The 14,112-nt window shown below is 48.1% G+C and overlaps 1 protein-coding gene across 1 annotated transcript; it reads right to left on the bottom strand.

The window, feature by feature from the left end:
* Window positions 1-1,129: 1,129 nt before the first annotated feature.
* On the bottom strand, window positions 1,130-9,637 carry R3HDML (R3H domain containing like). Its single transcript, XM_043884775.1, has 5 exons — window positions 9,380-9,637; window positions 6,169-6,287; window positions 5,923-6,055; window positions 4,703-4,818; window positions 1,130-1,516 (listed from the first exon to the last, which is right to left on the bottom strand). The coding sequence occupies exons 1-5, from the start codon at window positions 9,635-9,637 to the stop codon at window positions 1,384-1,386; spliced, it is 759 nt and encodes a 252-aa protein (XP_043740710.1). The 3' UTR covers window positions 1,130-1,383.
* Between the last annotated feature and the right edge of the window lie 4,475 nt (window positions 9,638-14,112).

Here is a 14,112-nt window from a genome sequence, read left to right as displayed (position 1 = left end):
GATGTACTTGGTGCAAAGCAGGAGCCGAGGGGCTGTTGGCACCTGGCCTCCTTTATTTATTTGGCTGTGCCGGGTATTGGTTGTAGTATAGACTCTTCACTGCAGCACGTGGGATCTAGTTCCCTGACCAGGGATTGAACCAGGGTTCCCTGCCTTGCGAGCTCGGAGTCTTAACCGCTGGACCATCAAGGAAGCCCTCTTGGCCTTCTTCTTGAGCTGGTTTCCCCTCACCCCATCTCTGCTCCATTTCCTTCTCTCCTCTTTGACCCTCCTGAGGACCCAGACAGGGACCAGAAAGAGCCACTGCACCAGATCTCAAAGAACTTTATTGAGAGCGGAGGAAGGTGATATTGGAGACACAGGTACAGGTTGTAGACTAGGTGGGAATGTCCAAGAGGGAAGAATACTCATTCCATCCAGGATCCTGTAGGGACTCTGTGAAAAGGGGCTTGTTTTCCATCTGGGTCTTTGAATGAAGCTCTCTCCAGCCAGGCAGGGAGTGGGCCCCAGCTGGAGGGCAAGGTCTGAGGGAGAGATTTTACTATCTCTAAAGACAAAAGGTCTTTTGTGTGTTTTGATAACTGGGTGGGGTGGGGAGAGGAGAAAAGGTTTCTGGGAATGAGAATGAGATTCCGTGGGAGAAATAAAGAAAGGAGAGACAGACAGAGAGAGCCACAGGAAGGAAAAAAAAAGTCTTAAAAGAGAGAATTCTTTCAGGCGAGCTTTGCTTTTAGCTGGTCAGTTCTGAGCATTCAGAGAGGTGTCTAGAACAGCCTGAAGGAGATGTCAGAGCCTGAGCTTCAAGCTGGGTGCCTTCCCAGACAAGCCGTGCAGCTTCAGTAAGTCACGCCCTTTCGCTAAGCCTCATTAAACCTGTGGAAGGGGTGCGTAGACCCTGCGGTGGCTTCAGCAACGTACACTGGGGGTGGGGTGTCCACAAGCCTGGAACTGAAATGGTCCCAAATCAGAGAGGGAGACCACTGGTCTGCAAAGACGGCCCAGAAGCTGGTTGGCTATTATTGAACAAATGAAGGTAGTTTATTGGATACACAAAGACTTGCGGGTTGGAGGCCTGAGAGTCCAAAAGCTGCTGCCACTGCTTCTTCCAGCCCTGGCTCTCTGAGAACTGAGTCAGTTGAGGAGGCAGGCCTCTTTCCCGGAGGCCGGAGGAGAAAAAGATGTAACAGGTAAGAAGGAAAGCAAGGAGGCTGTTTTCTTCTGGCACATGCTGGATGTTTAGGAAATGGAAGCAGGAAGGAAGATTCAGGCTGATGGAGTGAGCCCAACTCACATCCTTAAAAGAGTATCCCTTGACCCCGTCTTGGGGAAGGGTCTCTCGGAGCATCAGGCCCAGCTGGAGGCCTGCCAGAGCCCAGGGAAAATTCAGAACCACAGGAGTTTGTTGGACTTGTGTCTCGAGAAGCACATATTGCTGCTGCAGCTGCCTTGGTAGATGGGGGGGCAGGCGGAACACGGCCTCCCCGTCTTGTACGGTGCCTCGCCGATCCAGTTACCCCTGGAAGAGAAGAGGTCCCAGGGAGGCGGGGTGGGGGGACAGTTACATGAACTACTTTCACACAGGTTTTCAAATATCAGCAGGGCCACTGACTGGCCCTGTAACCAGGTCACAACTGCAAGCCTCAGTTTCTTCATCTCTAAAACCAAGAGAAGACATTCCTCCCACACAGGAATGAGCGTATCCAAGCACCTGGCTTGGCAGATAAGCAGTTCCCCAGGAAGTGCAATTTTTTTTAATCCTTCCACACAACCACCCCACCCCAGCCACCACCCACCACCGCCTCCCCCACCACAAACACAGAAATCCCTCCCTCCCATCCCCAACAAGCAGATCTGAGTTCTGATCCTGGTTCTGCCAGCTGGTGACAGAATAAACCATCTCATTTCTTTCTTTTCTTTTTAAGATTTTTTTTTAATGTGGGCCATTTTTAAAGTCTTTATTGAATTTATTACATTATTGCTTCTGTTTTATGTTTTGGTATTTTGGCCCCAACCAGGGATCAAACCCGAACCCACTGCATTGGAAGATGAAGTCTTAACCACTGGACCACTTAACCACTTAACCTCTTACCCAGGGACCACCAGGGTAGTTTAGTCCCTAAACTACCTCATTTCTTGAGCCTTGATTTTATCCTCTGAATAAGTTAATGAAATGGTGTCCATAAAAATTATGCGAAAACACTTTGTAACTTACAAAGAGAGAAAGATAGCACTATCTTTCTTGGCATCCCATGAACTGTAGCCTGCCAGGCTCCTCTGTCCATAGGATTCTCCAGGCAAGAATACTGGAGTAGGTTGCCATTTCCTTCTCCAGGGGAACTTCCTGACCCAGGAATTGAACCCAGGTCTGCCACATTGCAGGTAGATTCTTTACCAACTGAGCTATGCGGGAAGGCCCTGTAACTTACAAGGTGATATGCAAATAAGAACTAGAATAATTAGATACTGGGTGTAATTCAACCATGGGGGACGTGCCTGTGAAGCCTCTTTGTGGCCTCTGCTGTACATTTATTTTTCATGGACAGTCTTATCCAAAAACCATCCTAGCTGCTATGGAGTTAATCTTCTCAATGGATTTGGGGAGGTGCGGGGATAGGAAGCCATTGCTTAAAGGTAACGGTTTCTCTTTGGGGTGATGAAAACATTTTGGAAATAGAGGTGATGGTTGTACAACACTATGAATGCAATTAATGCCACGAAATAGTATACAGTACTTAAAAATGACTAAAATGGCAAATTTATGTTTTCTCTATATATATTTTACCAAGATTGAAAAAAATGAATAATGTAAAACACTAATAACCCATTAAGTTGTACATTTCAAATGGATAAATTGTATGGTATGTGAATTATATCTCAATTAAGCAATTTTTTAAAAAAAGAACAAATCAGGAATTCCCTGGACATCCAGTGGTTAAGATTTGGTGCTTTCACTTCCAGGGGCCGTGTTTGATTCCTGGTCAGGGAACTAAAATCCCACAAGCCTCGAGGCACGGCCAAACAAACAAAACAAACCTTCATCCCATCATTCTCCTGCTCAAGAACTTTTAGTGGTTTCCCATTGCCTGTGCAGGGGTTTGCAAACTTTTTATGTAAAGGGCCAGATAGTAAATATTTTAGGCTTTGGGGGCCAAATGTCTTTATTGCATGAAAGCAGCCCTAGGGGATATGTGAACAAATGTCGTGGCCATGTTTCAATAAAAGTTTATTTATAAAAATAGGCAGCAGGTTGGATTTTGGCTGTAGGCTGTAGTTTGCTGGACTCTGGCTTATGAGTCACAACTACAGCTTGGATCAGGCCTTCCAGACTGCTCGGGCTTCCCTAAGAGCTCAGCTGGTAAAGATTCCGCCTGCAATGCAAGGGACCTGGGTTCGATCCCTGGGTTGGGAAGATCCTCTGGAGAAGGGAAAGGCTACCCACTCCAGTATTCTGGCCTGGAGAATTCCATGGACTGTATAGTCCATGGGGTCGCAAAGAGTTGGACACGAATGAGCGAATTTCACTTTCCAGACTGCTCTAATGGCACATGGATCCAGCGTACACACCGGTTCTTCCCACAGCTCTCTTCTCCATCCCACCCACAGAGTTCTCTTTTCTCCCTCTTCATCCACCTCAAGGCCTAAAATCAGTCCCCCGGATCTTGTTCGGGGCAGCCTAATAATCTCACCACTAGCTTGTAGTGTTAGTGATCTCTCAAGTTCTAGTGACTTATTTTCTCACACATCAAACACTCTTTGTAGGCAGAAATGGAATCTTTCTCCTCCAAAAGTGATGGCTGAATGACAATAAGTAAAGTCAGCCAAAGTGCTTAGAAAAGTGCATTTCTGGTTTCATATGGGTTCATTCATTCATTCATTCAACAAAGACTTTTAGTGGGCATCAGGATTTGTGTCAGATGCTGTGAGTCCACAGTTTTCAAAAGGTGCTCCTGGAAGTTTAGGGGCAGGGAATGTGGGTGGTGGAGACACCAGGAGATGATGGAATAAAAGTCATTCTTTTTTTTGTTTAATTCAACCACTTGAGGGAAAGTTCTGCTTTCACTCAAAACAAACAAACAAACAAAAAACCATGCGTTTGAAATCACTGCAGTAAAAGGATGTCAAAATGAATCACGTCTATTTCCTGCTCTCAAGGACTTCTCTTGACCTCTCTCCCACCTAGCTGATTGGAGAGTCTGGAAGAAACAGATGAGCATACTCACTGCATCCTTCCTTTCTTTCCTATGGGATCTGCCTGCCTGCAGGGAGCATGTGTCCTTGGTTGCTCTGTTTCTTGTGGGAAGCTTAAAGGGGCCAGCACTATACTTAGAAGAGGCCTCTGGTTGTCCAGTGTTGCTTGTTAATGGAGGTGAAGGTCTAAGTCAACAGCAAGCTCTTTGCAAGCCCACTTGGCTGGCAGATCTAAAACACATTCTCCACTACTGGCTTCATCAGGGAGACTGCCTATCCACTAACCACCTGCCTTGGTCCTCTGTCTATCTCCCAGTTGACTGTGGAGCTTGAGTAAAGAAAGAGGATTCTCGATCAACTCTCTAAAAGTACCAAACTGTATGGTGTTTGGGTTTTTTAGAAAAGAGGAAGGCAAGGTGTCCTGTGTGTCTTCCTTCTCTGAGAATCCTGCCCATTCCACCTCGTGATCCACCCTCCTGCCCCAGAGTCCCCTCGACCTCAAAGCTGCACTCACTTAATGGCATAGTTGCAGACCAGGTACACAGCCTGGTGCCAGGTGCTGCCCCAGACACGGATGCTGCCACAGGTGTGGATGGCACAGCCCAGCCGATTGGAAGATGCCCACACCATCTGAGAGGGGAGGACAAAGGCAAGGGAGGCTGTGAGAAGGACTTGGGCCTGGAAGGTTCCTGCACTTGCTCAGTTCAGGGTGGATGCATTAGCTGAGGTTTTCCTGGGGGAGGCATCTGTCTCAAAAGTGAGAGGATGGAGACATATGGTACTATTAATATAATGTTTCCCAAACTTTACTTTTTACTACAATCAACAGTAGGGAAAACAGTTTTGTATTGTTACCCAGTGGACCAACACACACACACACACACACACACACACACACACACACCCCTACCCCTTTGCAAAAAAGTTTTATGAACTAATATTTAATCTTGTCATATAGAATGATATATGCTAGTGTTTTCTATAGTGTTCAATTAGATTTCTTTCTTTTTTTTCCCCCTGGTGAACAATGCTTGAAAATCATTGTTGTGTTGGAGATTAGAACACAAACTAAGTTAAACAGCCTTAGGTCAGTTTCTCAATATCAAAAGCTGTGTGACTTTGACCAAGTCACTTAACCACTCTGAGCCTAGTTTCTCCTTTGGTTAAATGGAGATAATAATATCTCGTGGATGTCAGGAAGGACATTTAGTTTAAGCCTAACATTTCCTAGAGGGTCTCTATCTTCAGTTTTTGACATTTACTGCAAATAAGTCACAGAGAAATTGGCAGGTCTCCAAAATAAGACATTTGTCCTACCATTGATCCTGTTTCTTATAACATTATACTGCATTGTATTTTTATGTACAATAAGTGGTAACATCTTGATATGAGCACTCAAAATATACTACGATTTTTGGGTAATCTTATTTGGCATTTCTTTTTTAAGATAGCACAGCCTTAGAAAATAGAAAAAATACTGGGAAATGTTTGGACCTATTGAAATCAAAGGCCCTCTTGAACTTGTCGGACCACACATCTCCATTTTGGGGTCAAACAACGTGGTCCACTGACCTAAGACACTCAAAATAAGATCCAGTTCAGCTCAGTTCAATGTATATAGAGGAACAGGCTCACCATGTAAAAGGAAGTCCGTACAGGCCTATGCTTTTTTTCTACTTGCTGTCCACCACATTCTATTTTTCCCACCAGCCCTTCATCCCTACAAAGGGGTACCTGGGTATAGTGGGAGCAGACGGGGCCACTGCAGCGCCAGGGGCAGTGCGGGGTACAGTCCTTCGGGGCTGGAAACAAGTAATGCCGCTTCTCCTCCGACCAAGACTTCACAAGATCCACCACCGAGCGGTACCTGGGAAGGCGGAGGCGATGGAAGAAACTCGGACTGTGTGCTCGGCGAGCTTGTTGAGTGACGGAGTGAAAGAAGGGCAGTGAAGTGACGGGGAGAAGGGAGGGCTCACTCACCGGCCAGAACGGACAGACAGGTTCTGGCCCACGTATCTCATCAGCTGTGAGGGCCCGTGGGCCCAAATGCACTGGGAGGCCCAGGCCTCAGCCGACCTAGCCAGCCGCTCATCCCAGACCTGAGAAAGCAGAAAGGTCATGAAATTCCCCGTGGGAGGAAAACCACAAACATCTCAGTAGTGTCTAGAAATGCAAATATACATGATATCATGACTCCTCCATCTCCTGGGAACCCTGCAATAAATCCACTTGATTAATGAGAAAACTGAGCCTTAGAGAAGGCCTGTGACTTCAAGGTCAATAGCAAGTCCACACGAGAGCTGAGATCCACACCTAGCCTTCTGACTCTTAGCCCGATGCCCTTTTTCCTTCACTGGACTTCAAGCTTGGGGTTCCTTGCTCTGACGGGTGGGGGGTCCCAGGGATTGGCCTGGGAGCTCCCAGCAATCCCTATAAGTGACTGAGCCCAGGATTATAGGAAGAGAATGGATTTTTTATTTATCAAAATTTGAAAATGTGTTTAACATTAAATTTTTTAGCTTCAAGGTGTGTTTGTTTTTAATAGTGAAAGCATGCACACGTTTAACATGTAAGCTGCTGAAAGGAGGAGAAGTGGAGAGTCTTTCATCTTCATCTTATACTAGTTCTTCCAGCCACCCTGACCCTGGAGGTAACCATCATCGTGAGCTTCTTGAGTCCGGTTGCAGAAACATTCCACACCCATAAGCATATATATACATATATAAACATGTATGTATAATGTAGTGTTTATATAATATAAACATTATATATATGTTTATATATAAATATACATACAATTATATATCATATAATGTATGTAATATATGTAATTATATAGCATATATTGTGTTAATATATACATAAATATGTATTATGTAAATATAATAATTATATATTATATATATACACATATAATCCTTCCTGGAGATGGAAATAGCAACCCACTCCAATATTCTTACCTGGAAAATCCCATGGACAGTAGAGCCTAGCGGGCTACAGTCCATGGGGTCGCAAGAGAGTCAGACATGACTTAGCAACGAAGGTGTTAGTCACTCAGTCGTGTCCTACTGTTTGTGACCCCATGGACTGTAGCCTGCCAGGCTCCTCTCTCCATGGAATTCTCCAGGCAAGAATACTGGAGTGGGTTGCCATTTCCTTCTCCAGGGGATCTTCCCAACCCAGGGATTGAACCCAGGTCTCCCAAATTGCAGACAGACTCTTTACCAACTGAGCCACCAGGGAACAACAACATATATATATATAAATGTGAATTTTTTTGACAGATGACAGAACGCCAGACACTCTATTTGGCACCTTGCTGTTTTTATTTAACCAGATAGCTTTATCTTAGCGATGATTCCACACCAGCACACAGAGAATACCCTCCTCTCCTCTGTAACGGCTTCTTAATTTTCCAATCTATGAATGCCCCCAAGTTTTATATCTCAAGAAAGGATCACTTAAAAAAAAATACTAGTTCCCTTCCACTCTGACTTCCTGAGATTCTGAGATATTATTTGTTCCTTCATTTCATCTGTTCATTTAGCAAATATTGAACAAGGACTCACAGTCTAGCAAGGAAATGAGACATTAAGCAATCATTACAGTTGGCTGGTGTGAGAATGTGAAACGGAACTTGGTCTTTCTTGGAGCCATAGAGAGAAAGGGCTCCTTGAGCAAGGGATGTTTAGCAAGATAGCTGTCCTGTGGGCTGAAGCCAGCTAGTGAAGCAATGGGGACGCCCAAAGAAGGGTCCAGACATCTCCCTGGGGTTGGGAGACTCATCCATTCTTAGAGAAAGCAGAGGAATGTTTTCTTCAAGCTGCAAAGGGGTCAGCTGCGGCAGCGGCGGCATGCAAACCTCTAACCCACACTCACTGACCCTCCCCGGGGCCCCTCCTGGTGGAACTATCTAGCTCTCTCTCTTCCACAATACATGCAACAGTCAAACACCTGTTGCGGGGAGGGCCTTGCACGCAGGGCTGGTGCTCAATAAATGTGTCATTGTTTGAAAACTGGAGGCCTTCTACGTGCCAGCCACTGTGTTAATCAATGGATGAGTCAGTTAATGAACAAATAAATGGCTCTCCCACCTTTAGCTTGCCTGCCATTTGGGCTCCCATCCCCACCCCTCCCAACACCTTATTGCACCTGATGTCGTATTCTACATAAATGTTGCGGTTGATCTTTGTTTTTTATCATGCCCACTGAAATGGAAGCTCTGTGAAGGATAAGACCATGTCCATCCTGTTCTCGGCAATGTCCACAGGGCTTAGCAGTGGTGTCTAACTCCAAGCAGGAGATGCTACATAAGTGAGTGAACACATTGCAAAAGTACAAGTGTTTGCAGGCAGTTAAGGGAGCAGGTATCTGTCTTACAGGGGTAGCTGACAATCCTTTTTCCTAAAGAAATCTGTAGGTGAGCTGGAGGCCTATCTCTACAGGCTAGTTTGGGACAATGGTCCTGGAGGAGGGGCTGCGATAATGAAAAAGGTTCCCTCCTCCCCTCGGGAGTCAGGCTGTAGGGGGCTGGGGTGAGACACCCCCTTCTTCACCCGCCCCCCACTCTGCCTTTTTGAAGGAAGACACCCCAGCCTTTGCTGGTCAGCTGCTGTTTCTCCCCCAGCCTGTGCCCTCCACCCCCACCCCAGGAACCAATCCTCATCTCTCCCAATTCTACCTCCAGAGACTTGTGGACAGACTGGGAGTGTCATCAAACCCCTGGGGCAAAAAGACAATGGCAGGGAAATCTCCAGCCACCACCCTCTGCGGGTCCCCAGCAGGAAGCCAGAGTTCTTGGAAAAGGCATTGTGTTAGTTAAGACAACAGCCTTAGCAGCTGGCAGATCTGGGGTGTAATCCCAAGTGGGTGACCTTCAGCAAATTAATTCTCTGCTTCTTGATTTCCGTATTTGGAAAATGCAGATAAATCCTACCTTGAAGGAAGAGGGTTCTATGTAAGTGCCTGGCGCACAGAGGATGTGCCATAAATCGCAGTCCTCTGCTCCTGCCTGCAGAAAGGACCTATATAAAGCCTTAGTTTTCTCATCTGTAAAATGGGCAGACTTCACAGGGCCCAGATGCCCAGATACTGGCTAGAGGCTAGACTCATGAATGGTCCAGCCCTTTCAGGGCACACTGAGTCGACTGGCATTTGCCAGAGGGGGCACTGGCAGAGTGTGGGGACTCACCATATACTCCATGTTGGCAGCAGGTGGGTGCACGCTGGCCCGGATGTGGTTGTGATAATCCAATAAGGCACTCATGTCCCGGGCAGAGATGTGGCGCTTCCGCCGGTACCGGGGCACCCCCAGGCCACTTGGGGGCCTCATAGCTGTGCCCTTGGTCTGAGCCAGTGCCAGGGTGGCATTGGGCATCAAGGCGTTCATTGTCTGGCCTGCCCAGAAGAGCAGACCTGCCAGGCCCACAGTGCCGGGCAGCGGGGGCATAGCTGGCTGGAGGGGGTCACGTCTGGCCTCGTGCAGTCAGAGCTGGCTGCCTGGAGGGGGTGGTCATGAGGGCACCAAACCCTGAGTGCTCCCCAGCATTCCCACCCCAGAGGATGCTAACTACTGGGAGCTTGACGCAGACCTCCCAACACAGCTCTGGTGGCGGGGAGCAACAATCCATCCTTCCCACCTCATGGACTGAGTGGATGGGGCAGTGGGAAGAAATGCCCAGCCAGGGACTTCCCTGGGGATCCAGTGGCTAAAACTCTGAGGTCCCATGCAGGGGGCTCAGGTTCAATCCCTGGTCAGGGAACTAGATCCCACATGCTGCAACTAAGAGTTTGCATGCAGGCCACAACTAAAGACCCTGTGTGCCTCAACTAAGATCCGGTGCAGCCAAATAAGTAAATCAATATTTTTTTTAAAAAAGAAAGAAAAATTAAAGAAACGCCCAGAGAGTGGCTGAATCCAGACCAGGCCCGGAAGTGAGACGACACTTCAAAGCCGGAGTTCCATCCCACCAGCCCAGGAAGCAGACCTCAAACCTGCCCAGACTGGATACCCTCTGCACCAATCTCACTCCACATGGGCTCTGTCGGTGCCCTCAGAGGGGCAGCGCCCACCTCCCCTGAGGCTGCAATTTCAGGATGGAGTTTAGTTCAGTTCAGTCGCTCAGTCGTGTCCGACTCTTTGCGACCCCACGAACTGCAGCACGCCAGGCTTCCCTGTCCATCACCAACTCCCAGAGCTTGCCCAAACTCTTGCAAGACACAGAAAGAAGGAAGAGGCTGAAAGAGGCAGACAGAAAGAAAATCGAGAAACAGAGAAAAAGTACGTGAGGGAGACAAAAAGGTCACTGATAGAAAGAGATCCAGGAAAGAGCTATGAGGCAAAAAAGGTAGAAAGATACAGAGAAAGAGAGACAACATTCGGGCGGAAAGAGAAGGAACATGGGAGAGACAGAGAGAGAGAAAGAGGGGAAAAAAGAACAGAGAAGATGGAGAAAGAAATGCTGAGAAGAGAACCAGAGAGAGGGGTCCGGGAGGCAAGGCGGCAGGCTCCCCAGGGGCGCGTACCCAGGATGGGCAGCCCAGGCAGGCAGCAGGAGGCGGCCGAGGAGGCAGGGGACCTCTGCAAACGCCCAGCCCGCCTGCCGCACAGCGACTTAAGCGGTCCGCCAGGAGCTGAAGGCATCTGACGTCCCAGCCCCCCAGCCCCCTCCCCTTCCAGCCTGGCCAGGCTCAAAGCTCCGCCTGCCAGACCGTGGCCTTTTCTCTCCTGCCTCCGCTTTTCCACCTGAAGTGCAAGGGAGCCGGGGCTGAGCTGCCGGTCAGGATGGGGGTGCGGTCAAGGCAGGGATTCCCGGACGAAATACCACCTCTCCTCAGGAGACCTCAGACCCCGAGCCTTTTCTCTGCCTTCCAGACCCCACATATTACGGCCACCTTGCCTCCAGAAAGTGTTTTTCTGTTTTCTCCACAAAGCCCTCCAGCCCCAGAGTTGGCAGTTTTCATACGGCCCCATCTAATGAGCCTGGCTGAACTTGAATGCTGAGCTCGAAGTATACAAGCTCAGCCAAACCCTCAGAAGCAGATACGATCGCTGCCCATTTTAGATGAAAAACCTCCAAAGAAGTGAAGGAACAGTTCAAAGTCAAGCTAGCCTGTCTGCTGTGGGGCCGGGATTCACATCCAAGTCTGACCCCAGGGAGGGTCCTGCTAGTAGGTAAAAAGGATGTCATTTCTGTAACCAAATCAAATATAGAGGCATAGAGGGGGAAAGCCCTATGAGAATATTAGAATATTTGCTGCAAGGCCACTCGAACATGGCACCATGCAGCCTAATTAATTAAGCCAGTGGATACGAGTTCAAATCCGCATTATTTTGTTTTTGAGGGTTTTTTTGGTGGTTCTTTCTTTAAAAAAAAAATGCCTTTTCATGCTAACTGGTGTCCTTGAGCAGATTACTTAACCACTTGTGCTTTATCTGGAAAATGGGAGAAATAATGGTTCTTTCCTTACAACCCTGATGCCAGGATTAGATGAATTCACGTCCGATTGAACTGGTGGAGCACTGAGTGTGTGCTCTTTAGGTGTGCGTGCATGTGCTTATGAGGGTATGTGTGTTTGTTATAGGTGTACAAGCACACGCAGACACACACGTGAGGGCTTATGTGTCACATATAGATGTATGGACACGTGCATGACCATGCAGATGTCTGTACCTGCGTGTGTACTTGCATGAGTATGCATGTGCTTGTATGTTATGAATGTGCAAGCACACACATACAAGCGCATCTTTCTGATGATTTCTGTGTCATATGCATATTCAGGGATGTGTATGTGCGTGTGTGTGTGTTTTGACAGAACCCCTTTGATCTCTGAGTTGCTGTACTTCATTGTTGACAAAGAATTTCATTTTCTCTTCTCTGATTCCTTGTATTCTCTGCAAATAACACGCCATGCTTTTGCAATGGGAAGGGACAGACTTACCAGAAAGGTGTTCCATTAAAAAACCAAAGTTGAAGCGCTTGTAATCTTCAGCTTCCACTTCCAGAGACCTTTCTGAGCAGTTCCAGGCAGAACCCAGCCTCCAGTGCCAAGCTGAGCCCTGGCCCAGGTGACGATGCAGGGCTGGGAACTGGGATGGGGCTACCGAAGTGCGGTCCTCCCCAGACACATGGAATTCCCACCCCAGGCAGCCGCCCAGCCTCAGCCTCGGCAGCCCAGACAGTGCCGACTGCCAAAGCACACACCTTCCCCATCGGAGCAGATTCCCCCAGCCCAGGCTGACTGCTGGATGCTGGGGGAGGCGGGGCACACAGAGGCAGTGGGGGGTGGGGGCTGCTGACTCTGACCGCTACGTGGCTTTCTCATCACGCCAGAAGGGCAAGAGGCACTGGCTCTGATCCAGCTCCATTCTCTGCCTCCAGTAGGCTGGGTGTCCTGGGGCAAGTCTCTATCCTTCTCCGGGCCATTGGAGCAACTGGACTTAGGGCTTTCCTGCTGAGATCCGTGACATACCGGGAGGCAGAAGAGGCGGACACAAACAGCTTTGGCACTGATGACCCCCGAGTGTGTGCCCCACTCTCTCTGAGCGCTGAATACCAACCTCTCCCATGTCCTGGCCACTTGCAATGATCCAGAGCATTACGTCCATGACTCACTTGGTCCTTGCAGCTGCCTTTGAGGCAGCAACCCCACTCGTGGACAGATGGGGACACAGACCTTCAGTGACTTGTCCTAGGGCCTGTTTGTTTGCTAACTAGGGTTCTGGCAGTGAACATTCTCGCCCATTTTACAGAATGCACATGCATCCACTGTGCTCACACCACACACACATGCACATATACATGCACACATACCCTCCTCCCACAAATATGAGACAGCTGGTTCCCCCAGTACCTTAGATTCTTGCTGTCAGAGGACCTCAGGTGCCCTTCCATAAATAAACAGAAACCCACCCTTTACACACTTGATCATGTTAATACATATAAGCGGCATGTATTTGTTCTTTTCTCAGTGCTCAGAACCATTTCAAGCACTTGACCTCGATGAGACCATTCAATCTTCAGACCAACCCTATCAGGTCAGTATTATTATTGTCATCATAACCATTTCTCTATACGTGAGGAAACAGGCACACAGAAGTGAGTCGTTGGCCTGGGGTCTCACAGCAGGCGGGGGGCAGAGGTGGGATAGGCCAGGCTAGTCCCACTGCCTCTTCAAAGAGACAGACAGACAGACATCTGAGGAAGAAGGCACAGCCTTGCAGTCCAACCACGTATACAAAATCACCATCTCCTGGGACTTCTCTGATGGTCCAGTGCTTAAGACTGTGCTTCCAATGCAGGGGATGTAGGTTCGATCCCTGGTTGGGGAACTAAGATTTCACATGCCTCGCAGTGTGGAAAAAAAAAAAATCACTATCTCCCACCCAACATGTTCACACATCCAGAACAACCCAGAAAATAACACTGGTAGCAAACATACAGAAACACCCCCCGGCCAATCCACCAGGTAGGACCTTCCTTGCTGTTGACTAAACCTTTTCCCAGGTTCACTTTGACAGGTTGGTGTTGTTTAGTTGCCAAGTCATGTCTAACTCTTTGTGACCTCGTGAACTGCAGCATGCTAGACTCCTCTTTCCTTCACTGTCTCCCAGAGTTTGCTCAAATTCATGTTCATTGAGTCGGTGATGCCACCTAACCATTTCATCCTTTGCCACCCTTTTCTCCTTTTGCCTTCAACTCTTTCCAGCATCAGGGTTTTTTTCTGACAAATCGGCTGTTTGCTTCAGGTGGCCCAAGTATTGGAGCTTCAGCTCAGCAACTGTCTTTCTGATGAATATTCAGGGTTGATTTCCTGTAGGATTGACTGGTTTGATCTCCTTTCTGTCCAAGGGACTCTCAAGAGTCTTCTGCAGCACCGGAACTCAAAAGCATCAATTCTTTGGCACTCAGCCTTCTTTATGAT

Source organism: Cervus elaphus, chromosome 23 (assembly GCF_910594005.1).
Source record: "Cervus elaphus chromosome 23, mCerEla1.1, whole genome shotgun sequence".
Classification (NCBI taxonomy): Eukaryota; Metazoa; Chordata; class Mammalia; order Artiodactyla; family Cervidae; genus Cervus; species Cervus elaphus.
This window is presented reverse-complemented; position numbering and strand designations above follow the sequence as displayed.

Excerpts from the sequence above, each read along its gene's own strand:
- R3HDML (XM_043884775.1), bottom strand. The coding sequence starts at position 9,637 with ATGCCCCCGCTGCCCGGCACTGTGGGCCTGGCAGGTCTGCTCTTCTGG. Across the intron at positions 6,288-9,379 it reads CTGCCAACATGGAGTATATG|GTCTGGGATGAGCGGCTGGC; the intron begins GTGAGTCCCCAC and ends CTGCTTTCTCAG. Across the intron at positions 1,517-4,702 it reads GTCTGCAACTATGCCATTAA|GGGTAACTGGATCGGCGAGG; the intron begins GTGAGTGCAGCT and ends CTTCTCTTCCAG.